Here is a 23776-nt window from a genome sequence, read left to right as displayed (position 1 = left end):
TAGAATAAGATGTGATATAACAAGATTTATAGAAATACAAAAAGGAACCTTAGAAACATGAACGAAAAGCATACAGTAATTTCAGCTTAGGGAGTCAGGGAAATACTTCTTGACTGGTGCAGTGTCAACCAGGAGAGATAAATGCGCCTTGCCGAAGGACAGCAAGACAGACTCACATCCCAGAACTCATCCTCCATCTTATTTCTGCCCTTGACAGTGAAAGTTCTGAGGACCAGTGTGCTATTGCAGTAATTCAGTACTGTAATATCAGCATGTGTAAGATAGGCTCTGTTTCTACAAAGGTTGACATGGTGCTGTTTCTCCTTTCAGTTAACAAATTTTAACCCTAACATTATTGAGCTAATAAGAAATAATTTTCTTCCCTAAGCACTTGTCCTCTGATTGTTTTTCAGTAATACCTCTTGATTACGAAGGACAAGAAGTAATGGAGTTGATTAGCTGTAATTACTAAGGAATGGAAGGAATGTTTTTTTAAGAACTTAATTAAGCCACTGTCAATCTAGAGCTTAAGAGATAGTCACTGTTTTTATTTCTAGCATTTATATATTAAATTTTATATGTGTGAGCTATTCTTGAATTCATTATAATTATTCTGGATTAATCAGAAAAGGCACTAAAAGGTGCATGGTATATAATTTTCAGACTTGTCCAGTTTAGATAAGAAGAAATGAAATAGACATACTTAGAATGACAAAAAGTTGTAGCAAACTTTTGAAAATCCAGTTACTGAAAATTGCATGCGATTAGTTGGGTTTTTAATACTAAAATTTTATAAAAATTTGTGTGTGTGTGTGTGTGTGTGTGTTTGTGTTTGGCAGAGACAGAGAGTCAGAGAGAGGGACAGACAGACAGGAAGAGAGATGAGGAACATCAATTCTTGGTTGCGGCTCCTTAGTTGTTCACTGATTGATTTCTCATATGTGCCTTGACGGGGGGGGGGGGGGGCTACAGCAGACCTAGTGACCCCTTGGAACCTGGGTCCTCCACATCCCAGTCCGATGCTCCATCCACTGCGCCACCGTCTGGTCAGGCTAAAATGTTTTAGAATAAGGTTATAATACTACCCATGTTTGTGTGGAAAATTATAAAACTGTGTCATGGGTCTCTGTTTCTTAAGCAAATATTTAAGAATTTGTTTTAAATTTATATCAATGTTTAAATGTGGGATTTTAGTTTTGGGACTTTTTATTTAAAGTTTACATATACATCTAGACAATGTTAATATTTGGTCCTGTGGCAAGGGAATTTCCATAATGGAAGTACAGACTCTATTTAATAACACAACTGTTTTTCCTCTTATAAGCTGTTACTTTTTGTTTTCTGGTTAAAAAGTAAAGTAAGAGGATTTTTAGCTCTCTTTAATATGACATTTGGTTTCCTAATTGCTTTTTCTTTAGAAATGAATGCATTTTGACAGCACCATACTAAAAGGGCTGTAATTTATAGGAATTTTTTTTAGCAGGCAAATTTCCTCATCTGCTTTTTGAATTCTTCAGCCTCGTCTCCTACACCATGGGATACTAGATGCAAAATCTACTTTTCCAGAATTTTCAGTATGGGGTTAGGGTCGGAGCCTGTGAGCTTCCACACTGAGGCTGCATCCCTGCGGAAGGAAGAACAGTGTGTTTTGAGTGAGGCAGAGCCATACCCTCGTTCTTCGGTCTCCTTTTTAAACTCAATGTCCTAGCTTTTAAGCTATCTTCACAATGTTTTAATGGCCTGGGTGGACATTTTCCTGCTGCTTTGTGTCCTGTTCATGATTGTGAAATTCAGAGATGAGTTTGGTTTGCGGAAGTTAGAACAGAACATGAAACACTGATAGCTGGGAAATTCTTTATGAAATTTTGATTCCCCAATAGGATACTGATCTTACATTTTTGCCTATATTATTATTATACAAGACCGTTGTATATAATAGTTCTTTGGAATCCTCTTATCAACGGAAGGCATTCCCTAGGCATAGTTAACCCAAAAACATTATGTCCAAATCTTAATGTAGTCTATTTTTTATCACAATGCCTAATATTCATTGACTTGATGTACCATAACTATCTAATCATCTTATTTTTGAATATTTAAAGACCTTCTATTAAAAATTAATATATATTTATATAAATGTTTTTATATTCATATTAAAATACATTTTTGGTTATATTTTTTATTTTCTTAATTTCTAGTTTAGGATTGAAATGACTAGATCAGAAAGCATTATTATTTTAGAGGATTTGTAAGTGCTGTACTAATATATAAATATATGTGTATCAGTCTTACAGAAACTAAAATCAAATAGTTATATTCTAGATTATAATATAAAATAACTTCATTTAGAATTAAATGAAAGTTTTCATTGTTTCGAGATACAGTCAATAAGGAGGTAGCAACATGGTGTCCTGGAAAATCTGAGTGCTCTAAGGTGTTCGTTGCATGCAATGAATTACTTCTGTCCTGTGCATCTAAAAGGGTACTAGTTAGGTATACCTTTGAAAAAATTGAGACAAGTCACTGAAATAATTTTTTTTTTTCAGTATACCTTTCAAGCTGTGTGGCAACGTGCAAGTCACTTAAAATCTTTCTTCCCTGCAGTTTTACATTCTCTTAAAAAGATTAGAATCTTCATTGAAGGATGATATATTCAAAGTATCTAGCACTATAATTAGTAATCACATAGCTTGCTTTCAAGTTTAGTTTAGTACTTACACTAAAGCAGTTAACTGCTATATACAAGTAAGCCTTTACTAATTCTACTACTTAATTGCTTGACTGTTTATTGGAAAATAGTTTATTACAGGGAGTAAGAATATAGGATTTAAACTCACAAAATTATCTGCATTAGAATTTCAACTCTGCCACTTAGGTTAGTGGTCTTGGGCAAATTATCCTCTTTAACCTTGGGTTTCTCAAGCATAAAATGAGGATATAATAGTGATAAAAATTAAACAGTTATATTTGAAAAGTGCTTATTTAGCACATTTCCTAACATTTTAAGCATTAATAAATGTTAGGTTTCAATAATCATTTTTAGTATAGCTATTGTATAGTTATTTAATAATGCATAAAAATTGCTTCAAAAGTAGTGGTTTAAAATAACAACAACTACTACCTCCTTTCTGTGTGTCAGGAATTCAGGAATAACTAAGCTGGGTGGTTCTGGTGCGGTGTCTGTCTTGAGGTTACAGTCCAAGTGTCAACAGGGGCTGTATAGTCAATTGAGTGTTATTTTGAACCTGATGGCTGTACATTTGTCATATTGCAGACTATGTCTTCAGCAGTGGTACAGTTATATGCAGCGGATCGGAATTGTATGTGGTCGAAGAAGTGCAGTGGAGTTGCTTGTCTTGTTAAGGACAATCCACAGAGATCTTATTTTTTAAGAATATTTGATATCAAGGTAAGTTTTGTTTTGCTTCTGCTTAAACTATAGGTGATTAGGTTTCCTATCTCACTTATAATTTAGTATAGATTTGTTGATCCCATATATAGTATTTAAATTATACTTGAATTAGTATTACGGGAGTGAAGCCTGGTTTTAGATATGGAAGCATGGGCATTGCGACCAAATGGGAACATGTCCTCAGCCAGAACATGAGTAATTCCCTATTTTATCTTTGTACTACCTTTGTTTTTTTTTGTTTGATGCCTTTGTGTCTTAGGCTTTCTCCACATTCTCTTCTTTTCTAATAATACTCTTTTATTCCATCCTGGCCATTACAGTCTAGCAAAGGTATTACTTTCAGGGAGCTACATGAAGTATATTTTAGCTTGGTATGTACTGTCACTTACTTCAGCTCAGGTTTAAAGCATTATATAATACCTATAATCATGTATTTGCTTATGTTGTTAACATAGGCCTGTGCAGATTTTCACAGCTTTGTGTCCCTCCCTGTGAACCACACATCCACATGGTCCTAGACTGGATGTCCTTTATCAGTATTCATCCCTCGTGGTTATTGTCAAAGTAAATCTCTTGTTGCTAAGATAAAGTGTCCAATTACCTTTTCAAACCTTTTCTATAAGAAAGCTTCTTTAGCCTGACCATGCGGTGGCGCAGTGGATAGAGTGACGGACTGGGATGCAGAGGACCCAGGTTCGAGACCCCGAGGTCGCCAGCTTGAGCATGGGCTCATCTGGTTTGAGCAAAGCTCACCTGCTTGGACCCAAAGTCACTGGCTTGAGCAAGGGGTTACTCGGTCTGCTGAAGGCCCACGGTCAAGGCACATATGAGAAAGCAATCAATGAACAACTAAGGTGTCGCAACGAAAATCTAATGATTGATGCTTCTCATCTCTCTCCATTTCTGTCTGTCCCTATCTGTCCCTCTCTCTGACTCTGTCTCTGTAAAAAAAAAGAGAAAAAGAAAAGAAAGCCTCTCTAATATTTGTATGTGGCAATAAATATAATGAGATTATAATTACGAAAAACTAAAACAGACTTTGAACTCCTGGGTGATACCTACGGTAGGACAGATTGCAGTCAAACTGTTTTACTTCTCTGGACCTCAGCTCATTTTATTTATAAAAGAGGATAACCATCTGGGTCTGTTTTAAATACTTCCCTGAGATTAAATGAGATTTATGTTACTGCACTTTGTAAATTAGTGCCTCTTAACACCCACATCCTATATCCTAAGACAGCTCAGAGGAGGGGCATCCTCCTATACTAATAGTGCTCACTGTGGCAGTGATTCTTGGGGGAGGGGGACACACGCATAGTTTGACAGATGTTCCTAAGTCCTTTGACATACATATTTCTCACCATCAGTGAGAAGTACAGTTTAGAAATGAAACATACATGTCACTTCACTGAGAAGAAAGGAATTCCCTTAGAGTGGACGTAATGTGTGTACATTATAAATATTTTCAAATTGTGGTGTAGGTATATAACCTTGCATTTCAACATAAGGCAGTGATTATATTTCCCTAACCACTTATTTTCAATTGTAGATAACCATTGCTGAATACTTGTAATTAACCACCTTTGGTATTAAGGTTAATTATATTTCTTATACAGTACTAGGGCCATAGATATGACAGTCATCCATGGCTTTCTTAACCATAGTTTAACCGTGGTGCACCCTAATCATTGGTTTCTTTCTGCACATGATTGATACTACTTATGCCAGTGTTTTACTTAGGAGACCACTCTGTCAAAGTTAGACATTCAGAGATGGTTGATGAGCAGTACAGAGAAGGTACATTTTGCCCTCCCAGCATCTATAGAATTGGGAAAAAGAGCATGAAGTCTTCCTGTAGTATTTGATAGCACACAGTCTATAAATATTGTTGATGAAACTATGCATTGATAATTAGTGTATGTACTAAAGTATGCTACTCCTCTCTAACATTGATGATCTAGTAATTGTTCTAGTTACATAATTGGACAAGTATAACTATGTTTGAGAATGCTTGGATGAGGTTATGCCGAATTAAATTCACTTCGTATGTAGTTTTTATAAAGGAAACATTATACAGTGTTTACTGTTTTCTTAAGAATTACTGATGTGTTACTTACGTATTATATATGTTATATGTGTGTATGTAAAAGCTATTGCTAATATAAATTCCTTAATACTAGTTATTTGCTTTGGAAATTTTTTTTGACTTTTTTTTAAACCTTTTTTTTTTTTTTGTGACAGAGAGAGTCAGATAGGGACAGACAGGAAGGGAGAGAGATGAGAAGCGTCAATTCTTCATTGCAGCTTCTTGGTTGTTCATTGATTGCTTTCTCATATGTTCCTTGACCAGGGGGCTCCAGCAGACCGAGTGACCCCTTGCTTGAGCCAGCGACCTTGGGCTCAAGCTGGTGAGCCTTGCTCAAACCAGATGAGCCCGCACTCAAGCTGGCGACCTCGGAGTCTTGAACCTGGGTCCTCCGAGTCCCAATCCGACGCTCTATCCACTGTGCCACCTCCTGGTCAGCCTAGTTATTTGCTTTGTTTTATTCCTAGAGATTATCTTTTTGGTAACTTTTTAACTTTTACTTTTTTCTAGGATGGGAAACTATTGTGGGAACAAGAACTATACAATAACTTTGTATATAATAGTCCTAGAGGATATTTTCATACCTTCGCTGGAGATGTAAGTTGTAGTTTTCTTTATTGCCTTGTTTAATTTAATTGCTTTTATATTTGTAGATGGAAAGCATTTATGAGCTTCTTGTGTAAACATTGTATAAAAAATAATTGTACTTTTAAAAACTTTATCAGTATTATGACTGAGTTGGAAGAAATGGGTAAGATTTTAAGGGCCAAAAAAAATATTTTAAAGAGTACTGTAAATGTAATTTGCTATGTTGAAAAGAAATTTGATATTTTTTTTCCTCTGTCTTTGGGCAGATAGTTAAATCTCTCTGTGTGACTTGGGGCAAATAGATTAACCTCTATAGACTTTAGTTTTCTTATGTATAAAAATGAAGTCTCAATTATTCACTAATTCATGGTAATTTTTAAGTATTGATTATTCTATTGCCATTCAGATTATTTTCTGAAAGAATAGTTCATGACCTAGAACAGTGGTCCCCAATCCCTGGGCCGTGGACCAGTACCGGTCCGTGGGCCATTTGGTGGCGGTCCTCAGAGAAAGAATAAATAATTTACATTATTTTCATTTAATTTATATTTAAGTCTGAATGATGTTTTATTTTTTAAAAATGACCAGATTCCCTCTGTTACATCCGTCTAAGACTCACTCTTGACGCTTGTCTCCGTCACGTGATATATTTATCTGTCCTATCCTAAAGGCTGGTCCATGAAAATATTTTCTGACATTAAACTGGTCCATGGACCACTGACCTAGAAGAGTGCTAAAATATAGTAAATGGGGGGAGGGAGGCTGTTTTGTAATTGTATTGCATATACTTGGGGGAAATGTTAGGAGGATTTTTATACCATATGCTCACAGGGATTATGACACCAGTATTTCTTCTCTAGCTGTGTTTCATATTTCTCTTGGTATATATATATACACACACATACACACACACACACACATACATATTTAAAAGTACACATTAATTGCCATATAATAAATAATGTTAGTATGTTTCCATATTTTTGATAATTTACCTGAATTAAGGTTATAATTTAAATAGTGCCTATAGGCCCTGGCTGCGTGGTTCAGTGGATAGAGCATGCCCCCACACCAAGGTCACAGGTTGGATCCCCATCAGGGCACATACAAGAAGCAAGCAATGAGTGCATAACTATGGACAACTAAGTGAAACACAAGCTGATGCTTCTCTCTCTTTCTCCCTTTCCCTCCCCCGCCCAAATCAACAGAAAAAACAAAAAATTTCAGTACCTATTTAAATGCTGTAAAATAAAAACATAAACTAGTAAAGATAGAGTTAACTTGCATTTTATCAACTTTTCCAGTGTTTTCCTTTTATAATCAAAATTATGTACAGAGCTCTATTGAAGGATCAAATTCAGTTTGCTACTTGTTTTTTTTGTTGAAGGTATTCAGTTGAAAATTTGAGTGTCTGCTGTGATAGGTACTTTTTCTAATAGTAGTCTTTTATTTTACCCTTTTATTTTTTGTCTTCTTAAGTTATTCAGGTCATAAAATGAGTTCTTATCTGATAATAAAGTTAAGGTTTCCTCTTTTAGAAATGTACTTTTGGTTGGTTGTTAACTTTTCTGTTATTTAAAACTAAATTTGTTTTTGTTGTTGTTTGCCTTTTTTGATGAAAATATTTTAGACTTGTCAAGTTGCTCTTAATTTTGCTAATGAGGAAGAAGCAAAAAAATTCCGAAAAGCAGTTACAGACTTGCTGGGCCGGCGGCAAAGGAAATCTGGTAAACATTTTTATTTCTCATTCCTTTAAACAGGAGTTGGCAAATCGTGGCTTACAGGACAAATCTGGCCACTGCCGATTTTTGTAAATAGTGTTTTTCTGAAACACAGCTCTACTCATTGGGTTACATATTGTCTGTGACATCTTTTTGCCACAACATGGTTGGGTAGTCACTACAGACTAAATGACACCAAAAAACTGAAATGTTTATTACCTGGCCCTTTACAAAAAATGGTTATTGATTCTTACCTTAAAAGAAATAATACTTTTATTGCGAACTGATTTTTTTTTCAGATTTACTGAGGAACCAACTGCAATAACCTTTTTTTGTTAGCATTCCATATATACTGATTTTTAAATTTGCATTTTTATGGCACTGTTTATAACGTACATTTTAAAAGTATTTTGTACTTTGTGAACAGATACTTTAGGGCAGTGGTAGTCAACCTGGTCCCTACTGCCCACTAGTGGGCGTTCCAGCTTTCATGGTGGGCAGTAGAGGAGCAACCAAAGTATAAATAAAAAGATAGATTTAACTATAGTAAGTTGTTTTATAAAGATTTATTCTGCCAAACTTAGAGGAAATCCAACATAAAGTACTTGGTATGTAATTATTATTATATGCTTTAACTTGCTGTAACTCTGCTTTATAAATTTTATAAAGTAAAGTTACTTCCCTACTTTATAAATCACCATTACTGTGGAACCGGTGGGTGGTTAGAAAATTTTACTACTAACAAGAGATACAAAAGTGGGTGGTAGGTATAAAAAGGTTGACTACCCCTGCTTTAGGGTATCTTTGAAGCAAATAACACTGCAAACAAAATCTGTAAACATTGCCTTGTCTTCATTTTGTCACTGATATTGTAAATTATGAAGCCATAAAGAACTTTGTTTAATGCATATGACTAATACATAGATAACAATTAGAATGATGCATTATGGTACAGAGCTTTAATTCATTGGTATAGAACTATCTGACAGCAGTGTGCCAGGACTTTCTGATGTCAAGTAGAAGTGCTTAAGAAAGCTGAGCCTCTCCAGAATCATAAGCAGATCAATTGTGGAAGAAATAGCACGTGGGAGTTAGGAGGAGCAGATAGACACATCCCCTTTAAATTAGCCATTCCCTTACTTCCCTCAGAAAGCCTTTCTGTACATCCTGGGGGGCATGGAACCCAGTTTGAAGAGCACTGTATTCAAGATGGTACTGTACCATAAGAGGACCTAAGTCATAAAAATGGAGGAAACTGCATCTGGAAAACAGGAATGTAGAAGCATAATTCCAGTTACTACATCCAGTTCTTTCCATGGGTTTCTAAGTGGGAGGTGAGGTAAAAATGAAAAGATGTGCTAAGTTGTTGCCTCACTTATTTTATCTTATCCCATTTGTAATGAGTGAATAGGAGAATGGCTGGGGGCCTGTTATTTTTGCTACTTCTTTGGGGGGCTTTCCCCACGTGATTCCATGTCAGAAAAGGGTTCAGTGCTTAGAACTGCCCAGTGCCTGGTTCAGTGACAGGCTGTGCGGCTAGGCCGGGGCTCCCTGTGATTCCCATTAGTCAAAGCATGTGACAGTTCCAATGTACAAAAAGGTGGAAAATACTTCTTAAAATATAGAATAGTGATTTTGAAATTGGTAGGTCACTTAGTCTTTCACCTGGTACAAGCATTCTGTTTTATATAGTTGGTAAGCTTTTATAGACTGGGTGCACTGTGCTCTGAATGTGCTGTAGGGTATTGTGTCTTCTTGAAATGGTCTAGATTTGAAGAAATGGTCCACCTTCAAAGATGATGTCCAGATTTGAACATCACACTCCAAAAGTAGTCTGGCTAGTATGAAAATGTCCCTTGATTGGATTAAGCACTGTCCTGCTAATGTCTCTAGCAAATATCTCACACCATTAGCTCCACGCTTTGTTCAACCAAATCTCTCCTTTTTAACATGAATGTCTCTCAAGCCAGTAGAGTGTTGTGTAGCTAAGTAATTACTTTTTAGAATTTCCGCTCTCAACTTCACATTTATCTCAATATATGTACATATCTGTGTCATCACCAGTTTTAGAAGGATATGTCTCTGGATGCAGATGTAACATTGTCTTAGAAATTGGAAATTAATGTTCACTGACATGGATAGGACTTACTCACTTTACTGTTTCAGCAAGTTACTTCATCAGACCACCAGATGGAGTAATATATTTATATTTACCCTTGCCAGGACTTTTTTATTTTAGTTTATGACTTTATAATATAATTAATTATTTTATCATTAATGTGTATGTCTCATAATTTTGGAGAATTTTGTATTAGAAAATCTTTGGAAATTACATTTGTTTAAAATTCTTCAAGTAGTTTTAAACTTTCCAAAGCCAAAATTGTGTCAAACATGGTATGTGAGAGAATGAATACAAAGGGTTGATAGGAACTCTTTTTGCTTTTTCCTCTAGTCTAACTGGCTACAGCTGGTCAGTATTTGTTAGTCTGCCTAGTGCTCAGACATCTCTGGGCATTCTTACCCTGTGTTTCCATTTAGCCTGTATCTTTGAGTGCTACCCATATGCTGAGGACTCCCCTGACCTTCAGATTTGTCTGCTTTAATTGAATGTCAGGATAGCCTTGACACTTAACATATCTGAGCAGAACACTGGATCCATGTTCCCCAGTCCCAGTCAGGCCTGTTCCTTCTCCTGGTCTTGTCTTCCCCATCTTGTAAGAGGCATTGGCTCCTCCTTTTCATGCTGGCTCACTATGGTCATAAATCCTTCAGTGAGTCACATTGGCTCCACCCTCAAAAGCGTGTCCTGGTTCTATTTCTCACCACCTCTGCTGCTACCACCTTGATTAAAGACACCATCATCTGTCATCTGGATAACTTGAACTCCCTGACTAGTCCCCTGCTGCCAGTCTATGCCTCCGACTGTCTTTTTTTGTACATAGTAGCCAGAGTAAACTTTGAAAAACATAGATTAGATCGTGTCACTTGCCCTGTTCAACACCCTGTAAGAGCTTCCTATTCTACATTGAATGCGGTCTGTATCCCTTACCCATGACCTGTGGGGCCCTACGTTATCCAGTCCCTGGTTCTTCTTCTAACTTCCTTCCTTCCATGTTTTCTTTCTCTCTCTGTCCAGTCTTCATGATGCTCCATGCTCAGGGTGCTCCTTGCTCAGGGTGCTCCGTGCTCAGGGTGCTCCGTGCTCAGGGTGCTCGTGCTCAGGGTGCTCCGTGCTCAGGGTGCTCCTTTCTCAGGGTTCTCCATGCTCAGGGTGCTCCTTGCTCAGGGTGCTCCGTGCTCAGAGTGCTCCGTGCACATGATGCTCTGTGCTCATGCTCCATGCTGTTTCCTTCTCAGGGCTTTGAATGTGGTGTTCTCGCTCTCACTTTGTTCAGATGTCCACTCACACGTCAGTTCCTCAGAGAAACGTCCTTTACCCACCTATACACCAGCTTAGGGATAAGACAGTGTAGGTAAAGTTGATTTTTTATGTTGATGTTTGTATTATATGTATCTGATAATATTCTTTTAATTTATTTTCTAACAGAGAAAAGACGAGACCCTCCAAATGGTAAGCTCTTGGATAACTATTGATCAAAAAAATCTTAGATTTCAGTTTAATCCTTGTGAAAACAATATCATACATTAATGCCTAATATTTAATGTTTGATATAATACTATAATATATTATATTCTTATTTTAAAATAACAAATGATAAGAAGAGGCTTAGAAATGTACTATTTGGCTTTTTTCTAGAATGAAGGAATACTACATAGGGTGAAGATCACTATTTTTATACCTTAATTCTGTATTTACAATTAACTGTAAATAGAAACTGTACAATTTAGTTTTAATATTTTCCTTAAAGGCACTAAATTTTGCCTAGCATTTTTGTTCATTTCTTACTTTACATTGATCTCTTTGTCTTATTTTAAAATATATATTATTGCACACTGGTAATATGAAACTAGCCCCTTTCAGAATGAGTACTTGTGATAGAATGTTTAGAACTAATAGTGTTTGCACATAACCTTCCTTAATTTGATAATAAACACTTGAAGTATTACAGATTCATTTATTTTAAAAAATATTGTATACTGAAAGTAATTCCAAGGTGTAAATGACTAAGTCCCAGACTAGTAGAGCAGAGATTCTCGCTGGACTCCATAAATCCTCCCTGAAATAGTGAATTGTATGCTATTTTATAAGTGTATGTGGTTTTTTTCTGGGGAAAGAGAATCCATGACTTGCATCACATTTAAATGGGATCCCTGGCCCTATGAAGGTAAATAGCTATCGCCCGGGAGCCTTCATTGTAATGGGGAATATAGCTGCTGTTCTTTTTAAGCACATGAAATTCTGTCATCAGAATTTAGAATAATTATTCGGGGAAACACTTAACATAATACAGAGTTCTAATATATGACAACTGTTAATGATTATGGGAATTTGTTTCTTTTAAATAGATATATTGCTTTCTGATTTTGCCCTTAAATTAGTTTTCCAGTATAAAAACATAAAGCAAATATTGTTGTATTGTATTTTGAATTATTCACCTTACCAGGTTTTTTAAAAAATGTCTGGCTACCTTTAATAGTAGTTACCGTGTGCCAAGTATTGTATACTTTGACTTTCTCTTTTAAATGCAAATTTCAATACTGAGTTTTTAGGGCTGCTGTGGAGATTAAATGAAGGACTAAAGTGCTTGGCATAGTGCTTAATAAATATTAGTTATCATGATGACAATAACAATGATAATAATAGCAGCCACTATTTAATAATCACTGACTGACTACCTGCCAGGTACTGTTTAGCAGCCATAGGAAATAGCTCCTAATAATCCCCATTTTAAAGATGAGCAATCTGGGGCGCAGATGGGTACATGTTCAAGGTCACCTAACTAGGAAGTGGTGGAGCCAGATTCATTCTCCAGGGATTGGACTCCAGAGGCTGGCCCCTTCATCACTCTGCTGTGTCAGGATGATTTTAAGGAGAAATTGAGAGCTAGAAAGGGGGAATCACATGCCTCAGTTCCCGCAGGGAGTCTGTGGCAGAGGCGAGTGAGCAGGCCAGCTGAGAACGCCACTCGCCTGCGACCCTTCAAAGCAGCACTGTGATTCTTTTTCCGTGCTATGTGTTCAATATTTTAATCTCTTTTTCCATTTATTGAATGTTTTGCATTCTGAGAGAATATGTCGAGGACCAGTGGGGATGGCTCCAATGGTGACCTCTTTGGAAAAAAAATAACCTGAAATTTTAAAGGGTAGATATTGTACAAATAGTATAATGAAAAGATGAAAATACTGAATGGTTTTTTTTTTAAATGTAGTCTTTTCAATGACATAAAATATTTCTGAAGAGGTAGTTGTTCATCAGTAGATAGAAGGTGGATATTCTTCTTTATGCAACGGTGGTGTGGGTGTCCCACATTTTTATTTACTCTGCCAAGAGAGATGTGCCTAATTAAAGTAGTTTCTTTCTCTGCAATGGATCTTAGTTTTATTTATGTATTTATTTAATTTATTGAATTGCGGGGGGTGGGTAGACATCCATTTGTTCCACATATTTTTGCACTCATTGGTTGACTCTTGTACGTGCCCTGACTGGGGAGTCAAACTGCAACCTTGGTGTTTCGGGATGATGCTCCCACTGAGCTACCCAGCCAGGGCTGATCTTGGTTTTACAGATTTAGATCTGTAGCTCTGACCCTTCAGTGCAGTTGTCCCAAACTATTTTTCATTAAATAAATAGGGAGTTAAAAATAGAATTGTTAAAAGGCAAAAATACACAGCATATATTGACAGTATTTATATATTTCTTTATAAAATATACATATGATATGGTATTAATATATTACATTATAATAAATAGTTAATAAAAATTTTAACTTTCTTTCCGGCTGTGCAGTGGGTTGTCCTGTTCTCCCTTCTGTGGAAGCCCCTGTTCTGGAGGCTGCTGGTTATTGTCTGCATTTGGTGCAACACCACTAGGTGGCAGTGGACACTTCAGCCGCCTTGCAGTGCCTGTGCTTTGTCTCAGACCCTCATTTAGATGATCAGAGGAGCAGGTCTTTTCAAATTGTAACTATTAAAAAGACACTTTAGGTAAAAGTAACATATGTTCCTGAAATGCAATTCATTTTCTTCCTCACTAACTTCTAATCCATGCATCTTTCTATTTTCATTACTGGTCAATCTTTCCCGTCAGCCTAGACACTTTGCAATAAAATTTGTTCTCAACTTCATGCCTGCTCGACCTCAGAGGCCTCTGGGCCACCTGTTTCTTGACTGTGTTACCTTGATGAGAGTTCCTGTTTTTATGTAATGAGAGGGGAGATACTAGTTTATTCTTTTAGTTTCAAAACTAACTCAAAATGCTGTTCAATGAGAATATTAAGAAGGCATTTCTGTGACAGTTCTCCTTAATCAGAAGAGGGTAATTTGTTGTTTGACTGTGTTTTGGTGTTTTTTTGTTGTTTTTTAAAAAAAAATGAAGGGAAATAATCCCTTCCATTATATATTTACTTAGTACATGTTCTTAGAGTGTGCATAATTTTGTAAACAGAATAATTAAATTAAACTTCATTAGAAATGACTCAAGAGTATCTCTGTTGCTAGATCTCCCATAATTTTTCTTTATTAAAAAATTATTCTTACCGGTTATCACTTTCTTTACTGTGTCACTTTTGAAACAAATATTTAATTTGGGTTTTAGAATGCCACTTTAAACTAATTTCCTGACACCTTTAAGCTCTACCGTAGCCTGACCAGGCGGTGGTGCAGTGAATAGAGCGTCAGACTGGGACGCAGAGAACCCAGGTTCATAACCCCGAGGTCGCCAGCTTGAGTGCGGGCTCATTTGGTTTGAGCACAGCTCACCAGCTTGAGCCCAAGGTCACTGGCTCGAGCAAGGGGTCACTCGCTCTGCTGTAGCCCTCTAGTCAAGGCACATATGAGAAAGTAGTTAGTGAACAACTAAGGTGCTGTAATGAAGAATTGATGCTTCTCATCTCTCTCCCTTCCTGTCTGTCCCTCTCTGTCTCTCTCTGTCTCTGTCATATACACAAAAAAAAAGCTCTACTGTAAATGACTTGTCAACCAAAACAACCAACAACCTCATCTCTCTTCTTGATTATGTAGAAAACATTTTTTTCTAAATGGTGAAGTTATTAGTAAATATTTATTGAATAGTGCACTATTGGACTACAAACTGAGAGAACTGATAAAAAGATAATAACATTTATAATATTAGCATTATTCATCACTTCGTGGTTTGAAGTTTGTGTAGAAAGTATAAGAGTTAATAGAAACGTTAGTGGTCTAGGAACCAAGATAGAGTTCACCTTTGCTTTTGTGTGACTTTAGACAGGTCACCTGATACTTCTTACCCTTAGTTTTCCTATATAAAATGAAACATTTAGAAAAAACTTGAGTTTCCCAGCTAATTGTAATTTTCTATCCATGTCTTTATTTGGATAGATTATCTAAAGAGTACTAATGTAATTTATATGTAGTGACACTAAATAGCTAATGCCAGAGCTTTATAATGGTGTGGTAAATGTATCACAACATCCATACCTGATTTTTTGGGTAGAAGGAGAAGGGGAAACACAGTATGAGGTAAACTTTGTTATTCAGTCCACATACCAGTTATATTTTTTTCTGTCTTCTTCCTTGAACTTTTTTCAGAGGTGGCTGAGTTATTTTCTCTAATGAAATATGAATTGGGCTTGAAAGAGTCTTTATTATTTCCCAGAACAGAATTTAATAGCTTGGATAATTGAAACTGTTAAACTTAACTCTTACCATTTAGAATATCCATAGTATGATAGAGTATTTTCTGTAAGCTAAAGCAGCATAAAATATTTTTATCTGCTTTTTTTTATAAAAGCTAATTATAGTTGACCCTTGAACAACATGGTTGGAACTGCTCAGATTCATTTATATGAGGATTTTTTTCAATAAATATGTACAGTACTGTAAATGGAATTTTTCTTATGGTTTTATCTTTTTTTTGTATTTTTTTTTTTCTGAAGCTGGAAACGGGGAGGCAGTCAGACAGACTCCCACATGCGCCCGACCAGGATCCACCCGGCACGCCCACCAGGGGGCGATGCTCTGTTGTAACCAGAGGCATTCTAGCGCCTGAGGCAGAGGCCATGGAGCCATCCTCAGCGCCCGGGCCAACTTTGTTCCAATGGAGCCTTGGCTGTGGGAGGGGAAGAGAGAGACAGAGAGGAAGGAGAGGAGGAGGGGTGGAGAAGCAGATGGGCGCTTCTCCTGTGTGCCCTGGCCGGGAATCGAATCCGGGACCTCCGCACGCCAGGCCGACGCTCTACCACTGAGCCAACCGGCCAGGGCCTCTTATGGTTTTCTTAATAACATTTTCTATAGCTCACTTGATTTTAAGAATACAGTATATAATGCACATAACATACAAAATACATGTTAGTTGACTTTATGTTCTTGGTAAACCTCTGGTCAACAATAAGCTATCAGTAAGGGGATCAAAAGTTGTGCACACATGTTTGACTGCAGGGTCGGCACCCCAACCACCCATGTCTTTCAAGAGTCAACTACATAGTTTTTCATTTTGTTTAGTTTTGTTTTAATAACGAATCTGGTTGCTTTTCTGTACAGAGTGGGGCAAGAGTAGGTTTGCAGTTATTTGTTTGGAAAATAATAAGTAATACAAGGGTATATTCTGTGTTTTGTATACTCATTTGTAAACTGACTTTTGCTGCACCCTGTAGTTGCTATATCCACACCTGTTTCAGGAGGGTGGTATGTATAAAGAGAGTGCCTAACTCTGATACTCCTAAATGTGTCTTAAGTCACTACTTAAATCCTAGTCTGTTTCAACTGTTGAGCATCAGGTTAAGAGAATAAAGGATAATGTACAGCATCTTACGGTGGACAATGTTGCTGATACTGGCAAAGATAAATTATAAGAAGAAGGGGTAAATGAGAAGTAAAATCAGATCACTAAATAAGTATTTGAAGGTATGGGTATGACCCCAATTTAACACTCTTAACATGAATTTTCAGTATTCTCAATAAGTCCCCCTACTTTGTGAAACTACAGCAAACACAGAAATCTGTTACCTGAACTTTGAAAATCCAAGTCTTTATCTACTCTTTTAATGAGCCTTCTGTATTGCTTAACTACCTTTAATTCTTTTTCTTTTTTTAATCAAATGTATTGGGGTTACATACATTTCCTACATAGCTATATATAAAAGTATATAGGTTTCAAGTATACATTCTGTAATACATCATCTCTATATTACACTATGTGTTTACAAAATGAGTCACATCTCATTTTGTCACTATATATTTGGCCCCTTTTTTACCCTTTCTACCTCTCCCTGGGGCCCCTTTCCCTCTGGTAACCATACTGTTGTCTATGTCTATGAGTTTTTGTGTTGTTTGTTCATTTGTGGCTTTCAGGTTTATATCCCACATTTGAGTGAAATCATATGGTTCTTGACTTTTTCTGTCTTATTTCACTGAGCATGATATTCTCAAGCGCTAGCCATGTTGTCACAAATGGCAATATTTCGATTTTTTTTTCCAGAGGTACACTGTAATAGCTTTTAATGCTTTTACTCATATTATTCACTAACTTCTCTATTTTTCCAAGAAAAATCTCTATTTCTTGCCAACATGAGCAACTCCTATGGACTTTTGTATGAAATTATAAATAGAATGTTTAGATATTTGCGTTCTATACTTACATGTAAATATATTTTGAATAATGAGGGGAAAATAGCTTAATTTTGGTGATATTAAACATACATATTTTTCCTAATTGTAGGCTTATTCAGTAAGGTAGCAGATGGCTTTCATAATTTTATTATAGCTCTGTTTCATCTTTAATAGCAGAGAGAAAAATGGTTATATATAATTTATCCTTTTAGGTAAATATTTTTCTTTCAGATAACTTTAATAGGATACCTTTGAGGTTTCCAGCACAATTGAATTGCAGTCAAATTGGCATTTACTGATCACTTATGCAGTAGCCTATAATTTCTTGAGATTTCTGTTTGCCATTTTGTGATCATGTTCAGGTCCCCAAGACCACATCCACAGTTGGTGATCTGCTAGAAGGACTCACAGGACCTAGCATATCGTGGTGCTCCTGGCAAGTGTTTATTACAGTGAAAGGAGATGTAATAAAATCAGCAATGGGAAAGACACATAGGGTTAACTCTGGGGTGAGCGACACGAGTATTCTGTCATCGGAGTCACAGCAGACGTGCCTCATTTCCCCAGTAATGAATTGGACAACACATGTGGAAGGTTGTCCAAAGAAGCAGCTTGTAAGGGCCTCAGTGCACTGTTTGGAGCCCAGTGTTTATTGGTGGCTAGTTACATAGGTTGCTAATTGTTGTTAGTATTCAGGGTTTCATGAAGAGGAGCTGCAAAGGAATGAGACAGCAACAGTACTGCAAGTGGAGGACCCAATCTCTCCTGGACTGAGGTGCCTTGGAGAGATCAGCTATCCAATTTATTAAGCAGAATGACAGCATGTGTGAGAAACTTAACAAGCAGAATACAGTGTCCAATTTTATTATTTAGTTTTGCAAAACTGATTAGATTGCTCTTGCCCTTTCTGAGACATAGCACCACACCATCTACTGTCTGATTCCTGACCTGCAGAAAGCTCCAGCAGGACCAAGCCTCGTGTCCTTGAGGATGCACAACTGCCTTCAGTGATGTATGCTTGGTCTCAACCTTCACTTTCTCAGGATGGGAATAGAAAGTCACTGGGCGCTTTGGCTTTCCTCCAACAGCTAATCACTTAGTATGTGCCAAGATTCAAAACTCCCCCGGAAGGAAAGCATCTATTTGCATAAACCACATTGTTCCCACAAACAGTTTAGAAACAGTGAGCCACTCTTATCAGGGAATAATGAGAGCCCTCTTGAAATCCAGGTTGCCCTGGCCGGTTGGCTCAGCGGTAGAGCGTCGGCCTAGCGTGCGGAGGACCCGGGTTCGATTCCCGGCCAGGGCACACAGGAGAAGCGCCCATTTGCTTCTCCACACCTCCGCCGCGCTTTCCTCTCTGTCTCTCTCTTCCCCTCCCGCAGCCAAAGCTCCATTGGAGCAAAGATGGCCCGGGCGCTGGGGATGGCTCTGTGGCCTCTGCCCCAAGCGCTAGAGTGGCTCTGGTCGCAACATGTCGACGCCCAGGATGGGCAGAGCATCGCCCCCTGGTGGGCAGAGCTTGGCCCCTGGTGGGCGTGCCGGGTGGATCCCGGTCGGGCGCATGCGGGAGTCTGTCTGACTGTCTCTCCCTGTTTCCAGCTTCAGAAAAATGAAAAAAAAAAAAAAAAAAAAAAAAAAAAAAAAGAAATCCAGGTTCCCAGATACTCGCTAAAGGCCAGCCTTGCAAGCCAGCCTTCCAAAGGACAGCAGGGTCAGGCCTGCTATGCTTATGTTCTTCTGCACAGTGGGGATCGTATTTTATACAGCATTTTGAAAGTTGTCATTAATGGAATCATCTCAGAGGAATTTGGTCTATTAGGAGAGTTTTTTTAGAGTTGTGTTTTAAAATGGGACCTCTAAGGAACATGTGTTGCCCTTCAAGTAACTTTATAAGGAACTTTTAAATTGAATACATTTCGTTCAGACTCTTATGCTTTTAAGACCAAGAATATTTTTGTAAATCATAAAACAGGTTCTGTGCTACATTTAGTGTAACTCCTAACAGTGCTATTAATAACATCTGAAGGTACCTGAGATGTTTTTACTGTTGATCATTTAAGAAAATGAGTGTTTTGAGAATCTTTTTCATCTTAAATTTTGAGCTCTTTATTACACACACACACACACACACACACACACACACACACACAAACTGATGTGGAAAATATTACTGGACTTAAATATGGCAGTTTGGGGGAAAATAGCAATAATTTGCATAAGTACTTTTTTACTCGTTGGCTACTAAAATTGAAACAGAGGTAAGACTAGATTTCTTTGTTAGATTTAAACATAGTTGGCTTTTTTTAGTTTTCTTTTCCTACTCTTAAGTTATATGTACCACTTAAGTGACTAATGTGTTTGGATAAGAGACTGTCATATTCAAAATTTAAGAACCAGACCAAATAGATGTAAATTCTTGTTGAAAAGTTATATTCCTCCAGAGACTTAATGTTATAAAAATGTTTGTTTTGAAATAATGTATCTATGATAATGTTTTTAAGTACTTATTACAGGTTGTTTAAATTTAGGCAGCACTTTTTTCATTATTCATAAAAATAAGCCCACAAGTTTAAAATTTAAATACTTTATAACAATGAAGTCCTACCTCAGAAAAAAATGATGTTTAAATTATATATTATGATTGTAATAATTGTTATCTTAAATTATATCCTTTTAATATTATTTTGACTTTATTTGCAGGTCCTAATCTACCTATGGCAACAGTTGACATAAAAAATCCAGAAATCACAACCAATAGATTTTGTGGTCCACAAGTCAACAACATTTCCCATACCAAAGAAAAGAAAAAAGGAAAAGCTAAAAAGAAGAGATTAACCAAGGCAGATATTGGAACACCAAGTAATTTCCAGTAAGACAGTTCTTTTGTTTTTATCTTTATTTTTTACTTATTCATTATAGCTCTTGATTTTACTTGTTAGAAAATTTTATTTTCTTTTTGTTAGGTCCCTTACATTTATCACTTATATACATTTTAGTTATAGTTTGTGTTGTAACTTTTAAAAAAAGCTATTGCTGCCTGACCAGGCAGTGACGCAGTGGATAGAGCGTAGGACTGGGATGCCGAGGACCCAAGTTTGAGACCTCGAGGTCGCCAGCTTGAGTGCGGGCTTATCTGGTTTGAGCAAAAGCTCACCGGCTTGGACTCGAGGTCACTGGCTCGAGCAAGGGGTTACTCGGTCTGCTGAAGGCATGCGGTTAAGGCACATATGAGAAAGTGATCAATGAACAACTAAGGTGTAGTAGTGCACAACGAGAAACTAATGATTGTTCCTTTCTCTGACTCTCTCTCTTCTGTAGGAAAAAAAAAAAAGCTGTTGCTCAGCAGTCTTTCTGTGAGCCTTATTTTACTTTTTCACTCATTAGAAAAAAATTAGATCAAGTTTCTTTACATAATTGTTGGACATAAAAATGATTTCTTACCTTGCTCTATAACAAATGGTATTTGGCAATTGTTAGAGGTAATGTCCTAGTCTGTTTGGGCAGCGGTTACAGAATCCCATAGGCTGAATGCTTTGAACAACAGAAATTTATTTATTACAGTTTTGGAGACTGGGAAGTTCAAAATCAAAGGATCAATATTTGGTGTCTGGTGAGGTCCTGCTTCCTGGTTCATAGTCAGCTATTTCCTTGCTGTGTCTTCATACATTGGAAGAAAGCAAGGGGGCTCTCTGGGGTCTCTCTCTTTTTTTTTTTTTGGTATTTTTCTGAAGTTGGAAATAGGGAAGCAGTCAGACTCCCACATGCACCCGACCGGGATCCACCCCGCATGCCCACCAGGGGGCGATGCTCCGCCCGTCTGGGCCGTTGCTGGGGTCTCTTTTTTAAGGGGACTAATCCCATTCATGACCGATCCACCCTCATGACATAATCACCTCCTAAATTCTCACCTCTAAATACATCAGGAATTAGGTTTTAACATAGGAATTTTAGGGAGACACAAACTGTCTAGCAAGCCTTATTTTATTAGCTCATTACAAAATTCTTTTGCTCTCATATCTGTAATGCTTATATTCTTATGCTACTTTGACAGTTAAGGAAATGACTGCTCAGAGACATTATGGAAAATTGTTAAGGCTCAGTTAGCAGCAGAGCCTGGGCTAGAATCTTGATCTCCTGACCACTTGTACAGTTTTTCCTGTTAATGGTTATGTCTATGAAAACTATTAGTTAAGGCCAACAGTTTGGTGGGTGGATTGAATTTAATATACATCATGTTTTAATGCCTCTTTTTTTTTTTTTTTTTTTTTTTTTGCTATCTTACTTTAGGCACATTGGACATGTTGGTTGGGATCCGAATACTGGCTTCGATGTAAGTGTCTTTTCAAGCCATAAACATTACTCTAAATATGTGGCAATGTTATGGTGTATTTTTAGATTTTTGTTTTTATTATTTTTTTTGTGAATTTTAGCATTTATTTGGATGTGCTTGTGTTTATGTACATATGCCACTGAGGTTTGAAACCATAGTATTGTTCTCATTCATGGCTAAGTCTATAGAGAGAAAGTTTTGTGAGCCTTGGCTTTACATACTGTATAAGTAAACCCCTGTGTTTTGAAAGCAAACAGAAGGAAATGATTTCTGCTCAATAATTATTTCAGGGAAATAAATTAACACCAAATTATTGGAAAGTACATCCCGCACACCGGGCCAACACTATCCACTGAGCCAACAGGCCAGGGCTCATTCTAGTCTTCTTTTTGGCAATTTCACCATTCACTAATTTATAGCACTGTGAGCAATATGGTTGAAACTTTGGGCAAAAAAAAAAAAGTAGTTTAATGTTTTATCTCTATTTTGGGTACCTAATTATTATGTATTTCACATTTGACAGATAGAATTTGGAAAAATTATTTTGAAAAGAAATATTTGGGCCTGACCTGTGGTGGTGCAGGGGATAAAGCGTTAACCTGGAATGCTGAGGTTGCTGGTTCAAAACCCTAGGCTTGCCTGGTTAAGGCACATATGGGAGTTGATGCTTTCTGCTCCTCCCCCCCTTCCCTCTCTCGCTCTCTCTCCTCTAAAATGAATAAAATCTTTAAAAAAAGAAATGTTTGTGATTGAGGATAAAAATGCTTTTGCTTACTATTTTTAGTATAACTACAATGTTAACTCCACAAGCATTTGAGTGCCTCTTTGTGTTGGGCATTGTATAGTATACTTGGGGTTATAAGGAGGTCGTGCCCTCAGATTTTCACATTTATTTTCTTTTTTTTTTAATATAACTAAATCTCACTTGGGATAATCTTACTAGGTGGGCATTAAGTATGTCTGGGTCACATGGGTTAGAAAAAACCTAAATGAGATGTCCTATTTTTAAAGGTAAGGAACAAGAAAGAGATGAGATAAAGTATGAAATCAATTCTTTTTTTTTGATAAACTATAGTTAGCATATAAATAATATAACCATATTAAAAGTTTATAAACTTAAACTAATTTTATAAAGAGCACAGATAATTAAATTTTATTATGCTTTTTAAAAATTGGGATAGAGTTTACAGTTAGCAGTTATTTTATCTGTTGTAGCTGAATAATTTGGATCCAGAACTGAAGAATCTCTTTGACATGTGTGGAATCTCAGAAGCCCAACTTAAAGACAGAGAAACATCAAAAGTTATATATGATTTCATTGAAAAAACTGGAGGTGTTGAAGCTGTTAAAAATGAACTACGAAGGCAAGGTAACTTTTATTTTCATTCAGGAATCCTATCTATTTTTTCTTTTGAATCTTGAGGTCATTTTCACGGAAGGGAACTACAAATATTATTATGATGAGCTTTCCTTACGCAAATGTTGCAGTGTGTGCATAACTAGTTTGGCCCAGTGTTCTATGTTTTTACTTTATTTTGGTATAACTAAAACACATGACAAAGTTTTGCTTATTATTAAAATGTTTTACAGAATCTTCTAGCTATTCTGTTTTTGAATAAAAACGTACAGTTGCCTAATATTTTACTTAATGAATCTGGATGCCATAAAAGTTGTTTTTATTAATTCAGAAGTAGTAATTCAAATATAATCATCACCTACTCAGTAAAATGTAAGGATTTTCAGACATAAATAATGAAAATATTGCTATTTATTTTGAAATACATTTTTTCTTAAAGCATAAAATTTATCCTTTAGTGCCTGAGAGCACAAATAATTTGCAAACTTTTAAGGTCAAAGCACATTGTGTTTTAGTTGTATCCTAATGATTATCACAGTAAAATGTGAATACAGTAACTAAATTTTCTAAT

At 36.6% G+C, this 23776-nt stretch overlaps 1 protein-coding gene across 2 annotated transcripts in view; it reads left to right on the top strand.

Annotated features, from left to right (window-relative positions):
* The window catches only part of WASL (WASP like actin nucleation promoting factor), a 66499-nt gene that overhangs the window by 27169 nt on the left and 15554 nt on the right, over positions 1–23776 (top strand). For both annotated transcript variants that reach the window (XM_066362582.1, XM_066362581.1), the window contains 7 exons: positions 3275–3409; positions 6009–6095; positions 7717–7813; positions 11355–11378; positions 20219–20387; positions 21806–21848; positions 23064–23217. In XM_066362582.1, coding sequence (XP_066218679.1) covers positions 3278–3409; positions 6009–6095; positions 7717–7813; positions 11355–11378; positions 20219–20387; positions 21806–21848; positions 23064–23217 — 706 coding nt within the window. In that variant the 5' untranslated portion in view covers positions 3275–3277. The remainder of the gene's footprint in view (positions 1–3274; positions 3410–6008; positions 6096–7716; positions 7814–11354; positions 11379–20218; positions 20388–21805; positions 21849–23063; positions 23218–23776) is intronic.

The sequence above is a fragment of the Saccopteryx leptura genome, chromosome 2 (assembly GCF_036850995.1).
Source record: "Saccopteryx leptura isolate mSacLep1 chromosome 2, mSacLep1_pri_phased_curated, whole genome shotgun sequence".
In the NCBI taxonomy this organism is placed as follows: domain Eukaryota; kingdom Metazoa; phylum Chordata; class Mammalia; order Chiroptera; family Emballonuridae; genus Saccopteryx; species Saccopteryx leptura.
Note: the sequence above shows the minus strand (reverse complement) of the source record. Positions and strands in the feature narration are given on the sequence as shown.